Consider the following 22,500-nt stretch of genomic DNA (forward strand, 5'->3'; position numbering starts at 1 on the left):
AGATAAAGATAAAGAGGGAGAGGGAGAGAGAGAGGGGGGGAGGAGAGAGAGAGAGAGAGAGAGTGTGTGTGAGAGAGATAAAGGGATAAAGAGACAAGTCTTAACGTGTGATGACCAGGAGTATGACACGGGAATGCATGCGGGCTGTGCGTGAGTGGCCGTGAGTTATGCTCATTGGTGCAAGTACCCGTGCGTGTGTGCGTAAGGGTATGTATGTATGTGAGCGTGTGTGTGTCGACGCCTCCCTACCCCACAAACATTTCCCCGGAGTTTTGTGGGTTAATTATGATAATAGGAGCCGACACTCTAGTAATTATGAGAGCCAAGCAGAGGGGGGGGGTAAGGGGGAGGGGGGACGTCGACCCGGAGTTCCTTGTCGTGGGAAATACGCCCACAATACCCATCCCCACCCCCCCTCCTCCTCCGCCCCTCTCTGAATGCCTAAAACAGCTAGGTTCTGAGAGAGAGAGAGAGGGGGAAGAGAAAGAGAGAGAGAGAGAGAGAGAGAGAGAGAGAGAGAGAGAGAGAGAGAGAGAGAGAGAGAGAGAGAGAGAGAGAGAGAGAGAGAGAGAGAGGGGGGGGGGGATAAACAAAAACTTTCTCAATATAAAAACAGACAAAATGAAAATATATATGATAAAAAGCAAATCCTACACAATAACCGAAGCACATAACAGATAAGGACACAACTGGTATGCTGAATACACCTCCTCCCTCCCCCCTCCCCCCAACCCTTCATCCTCTCAGCGCTCATCTGACTTAAGATAAGATAGATAAGATAAACAATGGGCGATCACACATTAAACAAAATAATGAGAAAAATGCACTAATAATGATATTAATCATAGCATTGTTAATGATAATGATAACGAGAGAAAAATCTTGAAAAAAACACAGATCTGACATCCATTCCTTTCTCTCTTATCATCAGTAGCTCAATAGCCTAGTGAGCTTACTGCCAATAGCTCAATAGCCTAGTGAGCTTACTGCCAATAGCTCAATAGCATAGTGAGCTCACTGACAATAGCTCAATAGCATAGTGAGCTTACTGACAATAGCCCAATAGGCTAGTGAGCTTACTGCCAATAGCCCAACAGCCTCCAATGAGCGGGCGTGACTGCAAGCGATAAAGAAGGCTAGATGAAGGGTAGACTCAAGCATACATGAGAACACACACTCTTCCTTTACCTCAGATCACTCTTCCTTAAGATGCTTCTGTTTTTTCCTTTGCTGTTTTTTTATATATCTATCTTAGGGTATATTTACTATCAATATCACTATGATTCTTATTATAACGGGTGACAATGACACGAAAGATATGAATTCATCATTATTATTATCATCATCGTCATTACCATCAGTCTTGCTAGTACGACCAATATTATTAGCTTAATTACTATTACCCATTATTAACTATCCCTCTTCTATTTTCCATTAATCCTTTCTCATTCCACAGAGAAACAAGAGCAATAACAAAAATCCTACCGAGAGGCGAGTAAGTAACGGAGGGCAGTAAATAACATCCTTAATTACCGGTATCTAAGAACAAGGATTCCCTCCCTCCCTCTCCTCCCTCACCTCCCCCCTTCCCCTCCTACATGCCCTTTTATCCCCTCCCTGTCCCTCCTTCGGTGGAGTGCCCCGGGCGATCCGAGATATGCATGTACACGGACAAACGTACACCGAGGTAATATGCACACGGACATACACGCACGCACACACAACAAGTTTTAGGTTCGTGTTTCAACTCATTAAGGATGGTAAACATGAGAACTGAAGAAATAAAAACAAGGCAGAATAAGGTTGAGAAAAAGATGATGATGAGAACAAAGAAGAAGAAAACGAATGATAAAAACAGAAAAGGAAGAAGAGGAAAATAAAGAAATGAAAGGGGAAGAAGAAAAAAACGATGACGAAGAAGAAGAGAAGCAAGAAAAAAAGAAGACGAAGGAGAAGAGGAAGACGACGATGAAGAAGAGGAAGAAGACGAAGAGAGTTAAATTCCCGTTAACCCCCCATCCTCCTTCCTCCCCTAGACCCCCCCTCCCCCTCCCCTCCCCCCGGTCACACACATACCGCTTCACCCGCTGTTCAATCTACCCGATGGTATGCCCCTTGACTTGTATGAACGGCCATACATTTAAGCTGGCAACAATGGAGCTCATTTGAATAGAGCTTCGTTCAGACCAAGGAGGCATATGGCCCTTCTTAGACCCCTCCCCCCTCCCCCCCATAGACTCCCCATGAGGTGGCTGGTAGAGGGTATCGGGAGTATGGGAGGGTACGCCGGTCATGCCCATGTTAATGTCTGAATAACAAGATTGTGAACAGTCCATTTGGCGGGTAGAGTTCTTGTCGTTGGGGGGAGAGAAAAAAAGGGTGGGTGTTATGACGACGTGTTTCTGCTCTTCATCTTCATCATTATCCTCACAGTATGTATGGTCATCATTGATATTTGTAACATCACCATTACAAGCATAATCATCGTGATTATCCTCACGGCCGTACTATCATTCACTATCATGCACACTGGCATTCTTTACCTCCTTCTATCATCACCATCATAATAATTATCATCACCATCGTCCCATTCATTCGTCTCCCTCTATAACGACCTAAGACCCAGGGCCCAGGACCCAGGACCCAAGACCTTAAGACCCCGTCCTTCCTTCCCGTCCTATCCCGTAGCGCAGCCCAGACGTCCCTCCGGATCGACGACAAAATCCTCCCTCCCGCTTCGCCGTCGCCGTCGCCCGCGCTGCCCCGCCGACGCCCGGATTAATCGAGGCAGGTCTCGGATCAATCACTGCCTCCCATGAGCGACGACGGCGGACTCCGACCTGACAGGACCTACGGGGGAGTGTTCCTGTGGTGATGAACAGGTCGCCGCCGGCGGTGATAAAGCATGCCCAAAATGAGCCCGCCTGTGCGTGGGTGCGCGCCCGCCGGCCCAGGACCTCCTCCGGCCTAGGCCTATGTGCCTGCTCCGCTCGTCAGTTCGCCTGCTTGAAGGGGAGAGCCACTGACGGACAGGCAGGCAGGCTAGCAGGCAGGCAGGACATTCGAGACCTGTCAGACACACAATCAAAACTCCCTCCGTCGCGGCTTTTTCCATCAACCTCTACGTCCCTGTCAGCACTCCCCCTAGCCCCCTCCCCACCACCATCAACCTACCCCCGTATTTCACTATATCCGCGGTATGGTGTCACTCTCCCCGTCCACTTCCCCGCCACCAAACACGCGCTCTTGTTATTCAACCAAACACGAGGCCAACCCCGTTCTGACGTTTCCATTGGGCCGTCTGTCTCCCATAGGCCGTCTGAGCGCTCTGACATGTGTAGGCCGGGTTGGCAGAGTGGGGGGAGGAGAGGAAGGGAGGGAGTGAATGAGTGAAGGAGGGAGGGGGGGAGAGAGAGGAAGGGAGAGAGACTGGGAAGTCAATACCCTTCCGTGATCCCATCTTTCCGACCGCTCTCGCCAGACCACCTCAGAAAATACAGCCAAAAAGAAAATTATTAAAAAAAAAAAAAAATCCAAAATGCGTCCGGGCCCAAATCAAGACAGCATCAAAAGCACAAAGCACCTCAAATACACCCTAAATACACCCCCTCCCCCTCCCCCCGGCATCCGACTCACCCTCAACCATAAACCTCCCTTTCCACTCATGCCACCCCCTCTCTCTACGCCCATCTCCATCCCCTCACCCCACCACCCTCCCACCCCTCCACCCATGCCACCCCGTCTCTACGCCCTCCCCCCCCACACCCCCTCCACTCATAGGTGCTCCAAATCGCGTTTTAATTATACTTCCTGGTAACGTCTTCCTTACATGGCGTTCGACGCGTGAACTCACACTGATGCGTTCACTTCACGTTCTCCCGTTCGTTCCCACGTTTCTAGAAAGGGGGGAGGGGAAGAAGGATAAATGGGGAGGGAAGAAGGATAATTGATGAAGATGAAAGAGTGGAAGCGCGAGAAAGGGGAAAGAGAGGGATATAACGAGTTTAATCTCTCTCTCTCTCTCTCTCTCTCTCTCTCTCTCTCTCTCTATCTATCTATCTATCTCTCTCTCTCTCTCTCTCTCCATAAGATACCAATGTACGAACATGTCTAGAACACGCGCAATTAAAATAACACTTCCCGTAAACACCCACACAAACCCACCACCTGCCCACTTCACATGACCTACGCACCCGGGCAAAGCCACCCATACTACACACCCGCCCACCTACGCACTCATCCACTCAACCCACACACGCATCTAACCCACTCCAACTAAACTCCACGTGCACAAAGCCACCCGCGTTTAAACCACCCACCCACGCACTCAAATCCATTTATTCACTCACCCACCCCACCCACCCACTCATTCAAATCTCCCCACTCACTCACCCACCCCACCCACACACAAATTCAAATCCCCCACCCACCCACGCACTCAAATCCACTCACTCACTCACCCACCCCACCCACCCACAAATTCAAATCCCCCACCCACCCACGCACTCAAATCCACCCACCCACTAACCCTACCCACCCACCCACGCATTCAAATCCCCCATCCACCCAAGCACTCAAATCAACCCACCCACTCACCCACCCCACCCACCCATGCATTCAAATCCCCCACCCACTCACCCACCTTACCCACCCACGCACTCAAAACCACCCACCCCAACCCCAACCCAAACCCAAGCCCATCTGTACAAAGCCAGCCGCCCACCGCGCCCGCTAGCAGAGGCATGACGCAGCAGATCGCCTCGACTCTCCTGGCCGCTGAAACTCGTTCGCGCAAAACTTCCCCCGGGGGCTTGGGGGGGGGGGTTGGCTGGGACTTCTTTAACGTCCGAACTTCTGATTCAGGGGATGGGGGAGGCTGCATGGGGTGGGGGAGAGGGGGGTTAAAGGGAGTTGAGTTATGTTGTGTGTTGTGTTGCGGACGTGTGTGTGTGTGTGTGTGTGTGTGTGTGTGTGTGTGTGTGTGTGTGTGTGTGTGTGTGTGTGTGTGTGTGTGTGTGCGCGCGTGTGCATGTCTCTACATAATCGAAATTTCCTCTCTCAAACCACAACAAACTAATCTGAAAAAAAAACACATAATTAGATTTTGAAAAAAGGGCAATTCAAAACGACCTTGAAACAATGCCGTGTAATTCATGCCTCCCAGAGACTCAATCATAAGGAAACATCTTCCGCATACGTCATCTCATGAACGCATGGACGCCCACATGAACACTGGCAGAGATACACGCAAGCATAGTAGTCATATAACCTCATTTACTCAAATCCACGTCCCTTTCTCTCTCTAGTCTCTCTCTCTCTCTCTCTCTCCCTCTCCCTCTCTCTCTCTCTCTCCCTCCCTCTTTCCCTTCCTCCTTCCCTCTTTCCCTCCCTCCCTCCCTCCTCTCCCCCCTCTCCCTCTGCCTCCTCTCTCTCTCTCTCTATCTCTCTTCCTCGTTAACGGTTAAGATACTTTAACCTCAGACATTTCACCGATCAGAAAAGAAAAAAAAAACAATATACTGATATATCAAAATGTCCTTTGCTGTTGAACCAGGACACGGCAGAGCAAAGGCGAAGGAAGAATGGGGAAGAAAATGAAGTGGAGGACAAGGATGAGAAGTGAGATTGCCAGAGAAGGAGGAGGAGGAGGAGGAGAATAAGCATTGGACTTTGAAGAAGAGGGGGAGGAGGAAGAGAATAAGAACTGGGATTTGAAGAGGACTGGAAGGGGGAGGAGGAGGAGGAGGAGGAAGAAGAGGAGAAAAGGCCAATAAATGTGAGACTGAGGAGGAAAAGCACAAGACTGAGAATATGAAAGCGAGAAAACAAAGACAGTAACAAAGAAAAAGGAATCTGGAAGATGGACGACGGAAAGAAAGAAAGAAAGAAAAAGAGCGAACGAGAGGGAGAGGGAGAGAGAGAGAGAGAGAGAGAGAGAGAGAGAGAGAGAGAGAGAGAGAGAGAGAGAGAGAGAGGGAGAGAGAGAGGGAGAGAGAGAGAGAGAGAGAGAGAGAGAGAGAGAGACAGAGAAAAGAGAGAGAGAGAGAGAGAGAGAGAGAGAGAGAGAGAGAGAGAGAGAGAGAGAGAGAGAGAGAGAGAGAGAGAGAGAGAGAGAGAGAGAGAGAGAGAGAGAGAGAGAGGCAGGAAGATAGGAGCAAAGAGTGTGAGGGCAACAGAAATCTCAAACTTGTTTTGCGTCGGGGTTACTGCCAACTTACCCCCGTCCCCCCTTTTCACCCCCTCCCCTCCGCTTCCTCATGCCGCCCCCACCTCCTCCTTCTGCCCCCTTCCTCGTGCCCTACCCCCCCATTTACCCCCAACCCCCCACCCAGCCCCCATTACCGTTAAATAAAAGCTCACAGCCTCGCAAATGTTGTAACGCACACCGTTCATGACCCACCTAAGCTTTACTCAACAGCTGCCCCGTTTTCACACCTGCGCCAACAGCTGAGTCGCCGTTGAGTAAGCTGAGTAAATCGCGATCTTTCCTACTCAAATAAAACGATGTTCTCTTTTTTAGAGGTCATAGTAATTCCTCCATTGCCGAAAATGTATATAAAAAAAACGATGCATATTTTCGTTTCATATCTGATGCAACATGACCTGAACTTACAGAATTAATCAGACAGGCTCTTTAAATCGAACCATTTTGATAAGAACGATAAAGCGATAATAATAATAAAACAAAAAATCAGGTAAACAATGCGAACCTGATAAGACTTGATAAGGAATTCCTTAATGGGATTGTCATACTGTGTGTGTGTGTGTGTGTGTGTGTGTGTGTGTGTGTGTGTGTGTGTGTGTGTGTGTGTGTGTGTGTGTGTGTGTGCGCACGCTTGAGTGTATGTATATGCGCGTATGTGTGCGTGTGCGTGAATGTGTGTGCGAATGTAAGTATATAACTATATCTATGAACATGAGTATCCGTGTCAGTATTCCCGCGTGTGTGTATCCATATAGGCCCTACATGCGCACACGTGTCGGTTTTCATTCTCGCATAAGCCAAGTGTGCACGTAATCACCACCGCCAATCCTTGTTATCTCCCCTGCTAAAATAATAATAATAATAATAATAATAATAATAATAATAATAATAACGATAATAATAATAATAATCTATTGTTTTCTATCACCCTAGAGGATCAGGTGGAAGGGATTCCAGTGCGTGGATATAAAGACATGGAAGGGAGAGGGAGAGATTAAACGAGAGATAGAGATAGAGAGAGAGAGAGAGAGAGAGGGAGAGGGAGAGGGAGAGGGAGAGGGAGAGGGAGAGGGAGGGAGGGAGGGAGGGAGGGAGAGGGAGAGAGAGAGAGAGATTAAACGAGGGCGGGCCTATCACGACACGGATGAACAGCCTGATGATGTAATTCACTCGCATAATTAATCATTCAACCCTTTCCGTCTTCACCCTCACCCCCCCCCCATCACCCTGAACACCCTCCCTCCCTCCCTCATGACAGTCATTCTTGAAATTCCTTTTAAAGCATCCAACCAAAATCCTTTAAAATACAGCGGAAATATGTTCCTCCCCCCTTACATCCCCCTACCCCTTCTTTCTAAAACGATACATGCTTCCCTCCCCCACCCCCTAACCCCCCAACGCCACCCCCTTTTATAAAGTGAAATTTTCATCAAAGAAAATAACATCTCAAAGATCCGCCTTTTGAGGGATCGGAGAGCACCGCGAAACGTAAAGGAAATAGAAGGATAAAGAAATAAATGAGTAAAGGGGATATTATAAAGGGAATTAATCAAGGGGGAGAGAATGGGGGAGAGGGGTAGGAATAAAGGACTAGGGGGTGGGGGGATAGGGGGAGGGAGAAAAGGATAGAAAAAGAAGAGACAAGACAGCAATTTAATCCTTCGGAGAGAGGAGCATTGAGTGAGAGGGAAGAAAAGGTATGGAAGAGGGAGAGAGGGAGGAAAATAGAAGATTGTGGTGGGGGGGGGGGGGCATGAGACAGATAGACAGGATAATAGATAGATTACTAGATCGATATAGAGACCGGCAGCTTGTCTCCCTGCCAATCACAAAGGAAGGGAGTTGGAGAGGGAGAGGGAGAGGGAGAGGGAGAGGGAGAGGGAGAGGGAGAGGGAGAGGGAGACGGAGAAAGAGAGAGAAGGAGAAGGGATAGGAGGGAGGGAGGCAGGGAAATAGGAAGGGAGGGAGGGAGGCAGGGAAAGAGGAAGGAAGGGAGGGAGGAAGGGAGGGAGGGAGGGAGAGAGGGAGAGGGAGGGAGAGGGGGGGGAGAGAGAGAGAGAGAGAGAGAGAGAGAGAGAGAGAGAGAGAGAGAGAGAGAGAGAGAGAGAGAGAGAGAGAGATCAGAGGGTCCGTCCAGCAGGCACCGCGGCCACACTGCCCTTCCTTGCCCATGTATGGCTGGGCGCGGAGGGTTGCCAGCTCGATGAATACGAATCGCTGTTACTAATTCATTCCCGCACGCAGCAGATACGTCGCGGGGGCTCTCTCCCTTTCCCTCTCGTATTCCTCTCTCTCATCTCTGCCTCTCCCTCTCCTATTCTACTCTCATCCCTCTTTCCCTCCCTTCCCTCTCCCTCTCTTTCTCCCTCTCCCTCCCATCCCTCTCCCTCTCATAATCCCTCTCCCTCCCCCTCCCTTCCCTCTCCCTCTCTCTCTCTCTCCCAGGACCCCAAGCATCCCCTGGCACTATGAGACACTCAGCGCCCCTCAGAGTCACCTCAGATGCCGCACTTCGTTACCGATCTCCGTGTAACTTCCCCTCCAGAGATATAGTGCGCAAACACGTGTTGTCTGCCCCCCCCCCTCCCTTAGCTCTGTGCCCTAAGATGGAGGGCCGCGGCGAGGTCATTATGCCCCCCCACTCCCCCTATCAGTCACCCCACCCCACATTCTCACCCACCCTCTCCCCTCTCTCTCAATTCACCCTCATCGCTTTTCACTAGAACGGCTCTTTGCACACATGGCGCTGTTGCCACCATCTGCAGCTGGTACAGGTGGCTTCACGGTGCTTGCGCGTAAAGCCTTCATGGCACTCCCGGTTACACAAGTAGGTGGTGCAAATCATGCAAGTCCTACGCCATGCCGCCTCAATGCGCACAGCTGCATGATCAGCAATTGCAGAGAAGGGCTCGCAGGCCGCCATACCTGTTCTATAACCAGCGGCGGTTCCATAGCGTTTCGAGCACCACATGACAGCACCAGTGGTTCATATTCCAACAACATATGGAGGCGGCGGTTCTCTATGCAAATGGACGACTCCGGCTTATAAGGCCATGGGTCTATTACGGACAGCCGGACGGTGAGTTTTGACACTTTTCCAAAAGCTATTACTCCTAAACACAGCTGGTGGAGGCGAGAGAAGTCCCATGGACATATTTGGGCGTTGCTACCCTCCCTTCACAGCTGGTTTCGGCAAAGCGATATAGATGGCCAACAATCAACAGCCTACATCGAAAGAGGCCACATGTGGTCCGCGCACCTCTCGCACAGCTGACGGAGGGAGGGCCATACGCCGTGACCCTCACCATCGCTTTCAGTCATTCACAAAAAAAAAGAAAAAAAAAAAGTCCTCACACAATAAGCAGGTGTGCCATTCATTCCTGACCCCTCCCCCCCTCCTCCCCTCCCCATCCCTACCTACCCTATACTCCACCGACCCCCCGGCATCCCAATCCCCCTCCCTCCCTCCTACGGTCGAAGGTCGCGCCGCGAAGTCAACATTCTCGACAGGTCAAACTCATACAGGGGAGGCAATAGAGGTCGGTGTGTGTGTGTGGGGGGGGGAGACGGGGAGAGGGGGGGAGATAAGGGTATAGGGACATAGAGGGGGGAAAGGGCTCCCCTCCCCCCTGTCCTCCACCCATCTAGTTCTCAAAAAGGTAAAGTGGAATGGCCAGACAACACTTCCCTTTTATCGCTACTCTCACAACGGCGACTCAATGCCTCCCATGAGCGAGTGCCTGTGTCTCTGTGTGCCTGTCTGTGTGTCTGAGAGAGAGAGAGAGAGAGAGAGAGAGAGAGAGAGAGAGAGAGAGAGAGAGAGAGAGAGAGAGAGAGAGAGAGAGAAAGAGAGAGAGAGAGAGAAAGAGAGAGAAAAAGAGAGAAAGAGAGAGAAAGAGGGAGAGCGGGAGAGAGACAGCGAGAAAGAAAAATAAAGAAAGAGAGAGAGGGAGAGCGAGAGAGAGAGACAGCGAAAAAGAGAAATAAATAAAGAAAGAGAAGAGAAGAGAAGAAAAAGGGAAACAGTTAGAGAGAAAACGAGCTTGAGCATATACATAGGTCGAGATAAACGCCCCCCCCCTTAAGAAAAAACAGAAAGAGAAAGAGACGCACACAGAGCGAAAGAGAAGGACACGACGCCCTCCCGACACAACGCAACAACAACGCCCGCACACAACCCCCCCTCTCCCCCCCACGGCCCTCCCCCGCGCCCACGCCCTTCGCCAGACAGCCGCTCATTCTTCACCGCCCGGAGGTTTGTTTCTCTCGACGTATCCTATTCCAACTCTCAGATGCTTCGCCCTTATTATCGGCGTCAAGGAATGGGCGAGGGGGGGAGAGGGAGACGGAGGGAGACGGAGGTAGCCGTGAAGGTAGAGGAGGAGGAGGAGGAGGGGGAGGGGGAGGAGGAGGAGGAGGAGGAGGAGGAGGAGGAGGAGGAGGTGGAGGCGGTGGAGGTGGAGGAGAAAATGGAGGAATATGAGGAGGATGGAGTGAGAATAAAAGGAAAAAGGGGGGAGGGAGGGAGATGGGGAAAAGGGGTAAGAAGAGGGAAGGGGGGATGAAGTCACCTAATTATCGAAGACAATCGGCTCAATATATGCTTCATAAGAAGTATCCCAAATCAACTTGTTCGCGCTCAAGTAAAACAAATCAACTTGCAACAATATGCAACAAATCGTAAAAGCAATGATTGATACAAGCAGTATCTTACTCCCTTCAGACAAAACCCTCGTGCGTGGGAAGTTGGCGCGTGATCACCGTAGACTTTCAACACCTGTTCGACCGGGGCTCACCTGACCGCATAACAATAACAAACCTGCATTTTCTCCCTTCCCTTATGCCACCTCAAGATCGAAAAAAAATAAAATCACAACACACGACAAAACATCTTTTCAATAACCATCTTCCATAAGAATCACCAATATGAGAAGAACACCACCCACCCCTTCCCAGAAAAAAGAACAAGCGAGATGACATAACAGAAATAACATGCCCCCTCCCCCTCCTCCCCATCCGCAAGAACATTACCTAACACTTGTCTCTCGCCCCTAGAAGGTCACGACGCCCTGGGCAAGACACACACAAAAAAAGAGAGAGAAAAATTACATCTAAAAAAAAGAGAAAAAAAAACTACGTCATATTTAAAGGGCGGAACGAGGCGACTGACGTGTGTTTGGTGGGCGTGTGGGCGGCGCATGAGATTCTGTTCCCCCCTCAAAAAAGGATCCTGAGGTGGGATTCCTACCTCGTGTGTCCTTGCCTCAGATGATGGGATGTCATCAGCTGTTGTCCTTTTCTTTTTCGTCTTCCTCTAAAATTCCCTTCCCCTCTTTCTCTATTTCGCTATTATTTACCCATTCCTTTTCTTTCTTTCTTTCTTTCTTTCTTTCTTTCTTTCTCTCTCTCTCTCTCTCTCTAACTCTTCCCCTCACCTTCCCCTCTTCTCTAAATAAATGCAGCCCTCTTCCCTTTGACACAGCCCCCCTCACACCCTCCTTATAAGGCACTTAAAGGCACAAGAACTTACAATCCACGACAAATGGAGCCGTTGTCAGCCCGTCAGCGCCAAGTGGGTGGTGTCAGGCCCTTAAGACCCCCTCCCCTCAACACCTTATCTCAAATCCCGGTTCGCCCCCACCCCACCCCACCCTCCCACTCCCCCCACCCCCACCCCTCCCTCTTGGTCTTACTGTCAAGTCTTTATACTGTCTGTCTATTCTTAGCACGGGTCTTTATCTATCCTATTAATCCTTTACTTAATCTTTATATTATTTAATTAAAAAAGATAACAATATACAATTCAAAAAGGATGATACGGACTGACTGACAGAGAGACAAATGAACACCACACAGCCAACGAGACAAATAGACTTACAAAATGAATAAAAGCAAAAGAAAGAAAGCAAGTATTTAACAAAAAATAAAATTAAAATTAAAAATATATATATATAAAGGCGAAAGAGAGAGAGAGAGAGAGAGAGAGAGAGAGAGAGAGAGAGAGAGAGAGAGAGAGAGAGAGAGAGAGAGAGAGAGAGAGAGAGAGAGAACGAGAGACAGAGAGAGAACGAGAGAACGAGAGACAGAGAGAGAAAGAGAGAGAAAGAGAGAGAAAGAGAAAGAGAAAGAGAGAGAGAGAGAGAGAGAGAGAGAGAGAGAGAGAGAGAGAGAGAGAGAGAACAGGATCCAGCTCTAATTTACATTAGATTTTGAACGTAGACTGAATCGTCAACTATGAGGTCAGGGCTAAGCTTGGCGAAGGGGCGGAGAAGAAAAAAAGAGGAAAACAACAAACAAAAAAGAGAAGAGGAGGAGGGGGAAAAGGAAGAGGAAGAGGATGGAGGAGAAGGAGGAGGATGAAGAGGATTAGAAGGAGAAAAAGAAGAAGAGAAAGAAGAAGATGAAAAAAAACAATAAGAAGAAAAAGAAGCCAAAGAAGATTAAAATATAGGAAAATGATGAAAACAATTGCAAGAACCCAAATGAAGAGCAGAAAAAAAGGGGGGATGAAAAGGGAGACGAAAGAAAATCGAAAGGAAAAGGTAGACACCCCACGCTGCCCTCATTCCCGGCCAGGTCAAGCGAGGGCAATAGGGAGCCCAAAGAGCACGCGGTCACCTCATCCCCTCCCCCTCCCCCCTTCCCACCGCCCTACACCCTCTACCATACCCCTACCCCTACCCCCCTCCCCACTCCACCCCTTTCCCTTTCCCTTGCCTCTCTTCCCCCTTTAAATAATTAATAAGAAGCTTGTATCTCAGGAGGAAAAGGGAAGGAGGGCATGGAGTAGGGGGAAGAGGGAGGGAGAGAGGGAGGAAGGAGGGAGAGTGAAAGAGAACACAGAAAGAAAGAAGAAGGGACTAGACGATAACCTCTCTCTTTCTCTCTCTCTCTCTCTCTCACTCTCTCTCTCTCACTCTCTCTCTCTCTCTCTCTCTCTCTCTATCTATCTATCTCTCTCCATCTCTCTTTCTTTCTCTCTTTCTTTCTCTTTTTCTTTCCCTCCTTCTCTCCTTCCCTCCACTTCTCCCTCTCTCCCTCTCTACCTCCCTCTTCCCCTCTTTCCCTCCCTCCCCCACCATCCCTCCAGACAGTTTTATGGTCCCCAGCGACTGTCTGACTGTAACCGACCTGTAACCTGTTTGCCAGTCTCGTTCGAGCCTCCGGTGGTGGTAATTTATTTGTTTACGCAGCCCTCCCCCCCTCCCTCCCCTCCCCCTTTACGTGCCTTTCGACCCTACTTATGGATCGCTCATCTTGGCTATAAAGGCAGGTATTTGCGCGGCGTTTGGGCACCTACCTGCGATGCCTGCCTGGTAAGCGGCAACTGTTCTATGTATATGTGGTATTAGCAACGACAGTAAAAATGATGATGATAGTGGTGGTGAGTGATGATAAAGATAACAGTTACAACAGCAATAGCAACAACAATAACAACAATTATACAATAATAATCATAATGATAACCACAATAAAAATCATATCAAAATATAACAATAAACAAACACAAAAAAAAAAAAAAACACCGAAGCGCAACGTCGCCTTTTGTTTCCACAAAACGCTTTACATAATCCATATTTTCCCCATGACTCATGCATGAAATATACGAGCATTCACATGTGCATGACGCGTGATAAATGCTAACACAAGATGATCGATAAATGTCAACTTCATGCACGCGCAATCATGGAGAGTTCATTTTTTTTGAAAGAACAGTCACTGTGTACTTATCGGTAATCAAATACCCTTTGGAATGTTGGTAAATGTTGAAGAACGTGATGGAGAGAGAGAGTGAGAGAGTAAGAGAGAGAGAGAGAGAGAGAGAGAGAGAGAGAGAGAGAGAGAGAGAGAGAGAGAGAGAGAGAGAGAGAGAGAGAGAGAGAGAGGGGTGGGGGGAGGGAGGGAGGGAGGAAGGGGGGGAGGTGAGGGAGAGAGAGAGTGAGAGGAGAGAGAGTTTAAAAGAAATCACAAATCATAGCTTTGAGATCACAATTGCAACATAACTTGCAACGGAGAGGGCTCAGAATGCACACCTTCAAGAAGAGCCGCGAGGCAATATCTATGCAACAGTGCACTTGCCGACCTGTTCCAAAACAATGAACAATAACGAAATATTCGATTGCATTCAGGGGGAGGGGGAGAGAGGGAGGGAGGGAGGGGGCACAGGGGAGGATAGGACTGAAGAAATGTGGAAAGGAAGAAGATACAGGTTAATGGAGAGAAAGAAGGGGGAATGATGAAAGGGGAGAGGAGAGAGAGAGGAGGAAGGGAGGGGGGAGAACAGGTGGAGGGGGTAAATAGGAGGGAAGGGAAAGGAGAAGGGAAGGGAAATGAAGGGAAGAGGAAAGAAAGGAAGAGAAGATAAACAGAAGAGAAGAGAAGAGAAGAGAAAAAAGGAGGAGAAGAGGAGAGGAGAGGAGGAGGAGGAGGATTAGGGGATGAGGAAGAAAAGAAGGAGAAAATGAGGAAGGGGAGTAAAGGAGGAAGAGGAGGAGGAGGAGGAGGAGGAGGAGGAGGAGGAGGAGGAGGAGGAGGAGGACGACGACGAGGAAGAAGAAGAGGAGGAGGAGGAGAAAGATAGGATAGAGAGAGAGGGGGGGAGGATTAATGATGAGGCTCATTCTGAAATAGGTCTGTCTTATCTCTTGACATGCCTCAGTGGCGCGTCATCACCGATACAAACCCAGAGAGCATGTTCCTCCCACCTCCATGTGGCTCCCCCCCCCTCGATCCGGCGCCTCGGGGGGAGGGGGGGAAACAATGCTCGTCGGAAGCGCTATCTCTCATCAACCTACTATCCCCTCCCCCCCCACCTTATCTCCACTCTACTTCCCCTCCCCCTCTCCACTCCACTACCCCCTCCCCGTCCCCCATATACACTTTCTCCACTCCACTCCCTCTCTCCTCTACCCTCTCTCCACTCCACTTCCCTTCCCCCTCTCCCTTACCCTCTTCCCTCTCTCCACTCTACTCCCCCCCCCTATACCCTCTCTCCACTTCACTCCACTCCACTCCTCCTCCCCCTCCCCCCTCTCCCTATCTCAGGTGACCCTTTCTTCTACCAACACATGCTTCACCTGACCCTTAACACCTTACGGGCCATGATGGCACTTACAGGGAGGAGGGAGGGAGGGGGGTGAGGGGGTATATGGGGATGGGGAGATGGGAGGGTAAAGAGCTTCAGTCTGTTGATATATTTTTACCCTTTTTTTTTATTTACTTTGATCTTCAGTATTCAGTTTTCTTTTTAATTCTCTTTGTCTCTGTTTCTCCCTCTTTGTCTTTCTTTCTTTTTCTTTCTATCTCTCTTTCTGTCTTTCTTTCTTCCTATCTCTCTTCCATTCGTTTTACTTTTTGTCTATCTCTATTAGTTAGAGAGAGAGTGCGAGAGACAGCGAGAGACAGCAAGGGGGGGAGAGAGAGAGAGAGAGAGAGAGAGAGAGAGAGAGAGAGAGAGAGAGAGAGAGAGAGAGAGAGAGAGAGAGAGAGAGAGAGAGAGAGAGAGAGAGAGAGAGCAACCAACAAAACCCTATACCAATCGACCAACGAAAAGAACAGAAAAAAAAAGAAAATAAAAAAGAAAATAAAAGCCATACCAAGAGAAAGAAAGAGAGAAAGAGCGAGAGAGAAAGAGCGAGAGCGCGTCGGCTGAGCGGGGCGGAGTGGGCGTGCAAGTATTTCACCTTGAGGAAGTGTGGGGCGTCTTGCACTAGCGGTCCTCAGACTTGGTCGCCGCCGCCGCCGTCTCGTCCAGCCCAGCGCCCTGGATCCCCCCCACCCCCCACCCCGTCCCCCTAAACACTTTCTGCACGGAAGGGGAGGGGGGGGGGTCTGTCTCTCTGTGTGTGTGTGTGTGTGTGTGTGTGTGTGTGTGTGTGTGTGTGTGTGTGTGTGTGTGTGTGTGTGTGTGTGTGTGTGTGTGTGTGTGTGAACTTCCCCGCCACACATCACACCATGTGATTCCAAAGACAGAATTCCGAATCAAACCAAGGAAAAAAAACAAGAAATAAAAAAAAAAATAAAAAAAAAAAAAAAAAAAAAAAAAAAAAAAAAAGAAAAAAGAAAAAAAAAACAAGAAATAGGAGAATAATAAGAAGAAAAAGAAGAAGGAAAAACAGAAGAAGAAGAGCCAAAGAAAAAAGACAACGAAAGAGGAGCAAATAAAAGAACAATAAAGTACAGAACAGGAAGAACAAGGCGGAGAACAGTAATATTAGATAGCGGGGTATCACAAGAAGAGAGAGAGAGAGAGAGGGTCGAGGCAGGTTTTGCGCGCAGGTCAAAAGCTCCAGAGCAGGAGAGATGTCGCCGCTGGTCACGTTTATCTTTTACCGCGATCGTTCTTCATTCTTAAAGAACAGAGCTATAACAAAAAAAAGGGCTCGATAACACCAAGAACACGATTGTAGCTTTGTACATACTGACTTTGACTGGCCTTAGAGAACAAAACTATTACAAAAGGATTCAGCAACAAGAACACTATTGTATTTTCTGATATACTGAATCAGGCTTGACTCTTTCTTAAGACTAAATATAACGTAAGAACACATTAATGTCAAGAACATCATTTTTATTATTATTATTATTATTATTATTATTATTTATTATTAATTATTTGTAATTATTTGTATTAGTATATTATTATATATATATCTATTATTATATATATATATCAATTATATATATATATATTATATGATTTTGCATGACATATACGCCACATTCTCTTCTTTATTGATTTTGCTTGACATAACGCCACATTCTCTTCTTTGTCTTTATGGGCTCGATTTTATTATTTTTTTTAGAGAGAGTCTAAAATACTGAAAGAACTCCTTTTATCTGACTTATAAAACGGACTGTCGTATTTCTTTTTTCTTGTGTGTCTGTTTGCCAATCAATCAATCAATCAGTCGGTCAGTCAACCAGTCTGTTAGTCTATCTGTTTGTGTCTGTCTGTCTCTCTCTGTCTATCAGTATCTGTCTGAGTCTCTCCGTCTCTCTGCTTATCTGTATCTATCTCTTTCACCATCACTTGAAATTTCGATCGTTTGATTGCAACGTTCGTAGAGATAGCTAAAGACTAGAAGGAAAAAATGGCACATGCTTAAACCAGTGACGGTTGACATTCTAACTCAACTTTATCCAAGAGGCTTCACATTGCAAGACTGGGCGTAAGTAAACAAAAGAAGGAAGAATCTGTCCACTTTGCTCACTGAGAGAGAGAGAGAGAGAGAGAGAGAGAGAGAGAGAGAGAGAGAGAGAGAGAGAATATATAAAACAATAAACAGCGAGAGAATAAAAACAAGCGGAAAATTTTTCATTTCGCAACAATACATGCAACATCACTACCCTTTATTCTCCCATCAATTGAACTGTTGCAAACCTCTCCCTCCCCCCCCATGCATCATTCAACATGAAAATGTAAAAAATGTCGAGACTGATATGCAAAGCTTTCGGCCCTTAGTTAAGATTCACACTGGTGCGTGCAACATTCTCTGGTAGAGTTAACGATTCGCAACCAACAAGATAATCGTGTTGGTTTGCAAAGTTGCATAATTTCCCTTGCTATCCCAAGACGACTTGATCAATGATATTAATCGAATAAGAAAATGATGATGATGATGGTGATAGCGATAATGATAATAACAGCAACAACATTCCCATATTCATCCCGTTGCACCCAAAACCTCAAACTGGGGATATAGGCCTATCCACGCACACAAAAACTACGCGTACAGTCCTTAACGGGGTTTAAAATCTAGCCCTAACACGGGGGTGACAGCTCAACCCTTCTAAAACTAACCCCATGACATTAACAGTTTGACCTGAGAATATAAACCCGTTGTAGAACAGAGCCCGGTGGTTGGATGCCTATTGATCTTATGCCAAAATCAGGCAAAGGTGTTCGTCTTTTTTTTTTTTTTTTTTTTTTTTTGGGGGGGGGGGGGATTTTGACTTTGAGGTGGGTATTTTCTGTCTGTCTCTCTCTCTGTCTGTCTCTCTGTCTCTCTCTCTCTCTCTCTCTCTCTCTCTCTCTCTCTCTCTCTCTCTCTCTCTCTCAATTCCTTTCTGAGAATTTGAACTTTTATTTAATTTGTAATAAGAAGGAGGAATTCGCCTAGAATTTAGACCTTACGGATCGATTTAGAATTTTATATAAAATGACGTTTCAAAAAAAAGTGTATACTTAGGCTAAGATAATACTGAATGAATATGTTAATTCATTCTGCATCAAAATGACTGGGAAATTTTCTGCATGATTATACTAGTCTGTACAGGGACGACATGACTTTGATTCACATTTCATACTTATGACATGACTTGGGATCTCGGAGTTCGGCTGAGTCGAGAGAGAGGGAGAGAGAGGGAGAGGGAGAGGGAGGGAGGGAGAGAGAGAGAGAGAGAGAGAGAGAGAGAGAGAGAGAGAGAGAGAGAGAGAGAGAGAGAGAGAGAGAGAGAGAGAGAGAGAGAGAGAGAGAGAGAGAATGAAGAAAAACGGAGGGCTAAAGGGAATCGAGAAGAGTGAAAGAGAAAAATCGAGAATTAGAGAGAGAGAGAGAGAGAGAGAGAGAGAGAGAGAGAGAGAGAGAGAGAGAGAGAGAGAGAGAGAGAGAGAGAGAGAGAGAGAGAGAGAGAGAGAGAGAGAGAGAGAGAGAGAGAGAGAGACTAATAGACCAGGGCCCGTCTTTCATTTGCATCAAATTTTGAGCCTAGAATGACACGCGAGTTGATCAATTGTTGTCAACTATGAGGCCAGGGTCAAACGGGTAGCATTAGCAATAGCATTTCCCTCTGCTCTTCTTTTATGCGAAGTGAAAGAGGAATCTCCCAGATGACTAAATGTCGTCCTAGTCAGGGATAATAAAACAGATTCTTAAAAAAAAAAACATTACACATACCGCAACACCTATTTTTCCCTTTGCATTCAAAAATGGGGAGTTATATTTCCGACACAGATATGTATTCCCGGTAGACTTAGAATGATCTAACACCGGATGCACTACAGCCAGGAAATGCTACAGATAAAGACTATCGGACTCCTTGAGAACCATCCTCTTCACAAGAAGAATCCACACAGTAACACGTGTCCCGTACTTTCATAAGAATCAACATCCAAACCTTTTTTTTTAAAGGCTATGGAGATTATTAATAACAATCTTCAAGGCCATTATCTTCACAACAAGAATCCCAACAGCAGTAACACGTGTCGAGTAGCTTCATAAGAATCAACATCTAAACTTTTTTTTTGAAGTATGGAGATTCTTAACAACAATCTTAAGACCATAATAATCACAACAATAATCCCCAAAGCAGTAACACGTGTCCCGTACCTTCACAAGAATCAACATCCAATCTTTTTATATTTGAAGTATGGAGGATTCCTCATTCAACATCTTAAGACCATATAATGCACCAACAATAATGCCCCAAAGCATAACAGACAGCTGGTCCCGTACCGAATCACAAGACTCACCATCCATTTTGAAGTATGGAGATTCTTAACAACAATCTTAAGACCATAATAATCACAACAATAATCCCCAAAGCAGTAACACGTGTCCCGTACCTTCATAAGAATCAACATCCATTTTTTTTAAAGACTAGAGATTCTCAATAACAATCTTCAAGACCATAATCTTCACAAGAATCCCCACAAGTCCAGAATCGCTGCCACACACCAACAGACCAAACAGAAAAGTGGAAAAAAGAGAAAAAAACAGCGAATTACACTTCAACCACAGGACGACGACCACTTAAAACACTCTGTTCACTAGGCCTACCTTCACTTTGTACGATGTGTTCTTCCTGGTAAGAGGTACATACGATCATGGTGACTACCACACACGCCCCTCGCCACAGTGCTCGTCCACGAGAGGGCAGGCGGACAGCTCTTTCGAATCAAGAGAGTACACTTCGACCAACTCTTCGGAACGCAGTCACATTGCACTAGGATATAACGAAGGACATATCGTCTTTTTTTTAATTAAAGAAAGAGATATGTTTACGATCAAGACTGATTTTTTATTTTTTCCCACAAATAGCTCGCACAACACTCCGTTTCAAGTGGATGGTAATAATAACGAATTTCAAGATCGATAGATATATATATTTTTTGTTTAAATCAAGAGGGGGTTTTAGATCGATTTCATCTCCCGTCCTGCGAGTTTGAATTGTAAATATATATCTCTGTATGTATGTATAGCACCTTTGTAGAGTCCACGGGTCGAAATCGTGGAGGAGGAGGAGCAAGTGGCTGACCCGAGAGCGAGTTCACGGAGCGGGGCGTCACTCGTCCACCCTCCACAACATCGCACAGCTCACTGATTCCTTCCACTCACCCGCACGCCGACCAAGGCACACCTTCCTACTTTACTCCCCTCCTCCCCCCCGCTTCCCCTCCCCTCACCCCCCCCCCTTCCCCCTTCCCCTTTCCCCGCGCGCGGGCCCTCCCCCGCCCCCCCTCTCTCCCCTCCCCCCTCACTTCACCGCACCCTCTCCCTCTCCCGCACCCCTCTCCCTCTCGCTACCACTACCTTCCTCCATCCACTCCATCCCCTCCCTCCCTCCCTCCTTAACTCCCTCTCCCTTACCCTCTCCCCACCTGTTCCCATCACCCTCCCCCTCTCTAACCCCCTCCCTCTCCCCACATACTCCCATCCTCCCACTACCCGACCCCTCCCTCTCCCCCCACGACCTCCCCGACCTCCTACCTCTACGACCCATCCCCCTCCCCGCCTTACCCCCCGCCACTACCCATCCCATACCCTCGTACCCACCCCTACCCATGCCCCGCCTACCCCGGGGCTCGCGGCTGAGCGGTCGGCGACTCGACTCGACTCGCTCGCTTGCTCGCTCGCTCCCGTCTTGCTCTCGCCCTCCCTTGGTCTCTCTTGGAGGAGGAGGAGGAGGAGGAGGAGGAGGAGGAGGAGGAGGAGGAGGAGGAGAAGGAGAAGAAGAAGAAGAAGAAGAAGAAAAAGAAGAAGGAGGGAGATGAAAATTAAGAGATAGAAGAACAAGAAGAGAGAGAGGATGGGTGGGTTTATAGAAATACAGGATATAGGAGTGCGGAGGAAGAATAAGAAGATAAGGAGGAGGAGAACGGGGTAGACTAAGGGGAAGGGGAGAGAATCGGGAGAAGCCCCCCCCCCCCCCGCCCCTGTCGCATCGCGCGGTGGTTGCGAGTGTCGGCAGGGTCGAGCGGCCGAGCAGAAGCGAGGACGCGGCGGCAGGACCGGAGCTGGAGACTGACGCCGACCCCTGACGCCACAGTCAACCTAGCAGACCCCCCAGTCCCCACTCCCGCGACACCCCCCCCCACCCTCAGCACCCGTCCACGGCGCGGGTAGCAGCGTGCATCCAGAACGACAACCCCGTCAGCACCTGCGCGAAGCAGCGTGCATCCATAACGACACGAAACCCGCCGCCAGCAGCTAAACGCGGCAACAACAACCGGAGGCACGCGTGCATCCAGAACGACACCGCCGCCGCTGCAACGCTGCAACAACTCTTGGCTGCAGCGGAGACCGGCTTCGGCGAGCACATGCAACGATCGCCTGCAACAACTGCACGGAGACTTGGCTGCAGCGGAGACCGGCTTCGGCGAGCACATGCACTCCAACGACAGCTCTCCACTCTCTCTCTCCCTCTTCTCGCTCTCATCTATCTCCTCTCTCTCTAACTCTCTCTCTACTCTTCTCATAAACTCCTTCTTTCCCTCCCCATAAAGACACTCTCCCTCCCCCCTAAATTCCTCTCCCTCCTCTTCTCTCTCCCTCTTCCCTCTCCTCTCTCTCTCTCTCTCTCTCTCTCTCTCTCTCTCTCTCTCTCTCTCTCTCTCTCTCTCTCTCCTCCTCCTCTCCCCTTTTCCCCTTTCTCTCTCTTCAATCTCATCTACCTCTTCTTCCCTCACCCCCTTTTCTTTCCCTCTTCCCCCCCCCCTTTTCCCTTTCCTCCTCCCTCCTTTCCCCCTCTCCCTTCTCCCCTCCCCCTCCCCCTCCCCCCTTTTCCCTTTCCCTCTCCCCTTCCCCCTTTTCTCTTTTCTCCCTCTCCCTCTCCCTCCTCCCTCTCCCCTCCCTCCCCCCTCTCCCTCCCCCCTTCCCTCCTCCCTCTCCCTCCCCATTTCCCTCTCCCTCTCCCTCTCCCTCTCCCTCTCCCTCCTCCCATTTCCCTCTCCCTCTCCCTCCCCATTTCCCTCTCCTTCTCCCTCCCCATTTCCCTCTCCCTCTCCCTCCCCCCATTTCCCTCTCCCTCTCCCTCTCCCTCGCGTGAGGATGTTTCGCGGCTGCGGTAATTGT

The 22,500-nt window shown here is 48.5% G+C and overlaps 1 protein-coding gene across 2 annotated transcripts in view; it reads right to left on the bottom strand.

Annotated features, from left to right (window-relative positions):
* Positions 1–22,500, bottom strand: part of LOC122253140 (uncharacterized) — a 444,420-nt gene that overhangs the window by 54,011 nt on the left and 367,909 nt on the right. The window contains exon 1 of one of the 2 annotated variants that reach the window (XM_043015957.2): positions 19,987–20,542. The exons of the other annotated variant lie outside the window; for it this stretch is intronic. Within the exon in view, the coding sequence (XP_042871891.2) occupies positions 19,987–20,035 (49 nt within the window). The 5' untranslated portion in view covers positions 20,036–20,542. Of the gene's footprint in view, positions 1–19,986; positions 20,543–22,500 lie in introns of those variants that run through there. 2 annotated transcript variants of the gene reach the window in all.

This window comes from Penaeus japonicus, unplaced genomic scaffold, assembly GCF_977035675.1.
Source record: "Penaeus japonicus unplaced genomic scaffold, GWHDUDI00000001_assembly GWHDUDI00000022, whole genome shotgun sequence".
Lineage (NCBI taxonomy): Eukaryota > Metazoa > Arthropoda > Malacostraca > Decapoda > Penaeidae > Penaeus > Penaeus japonicus.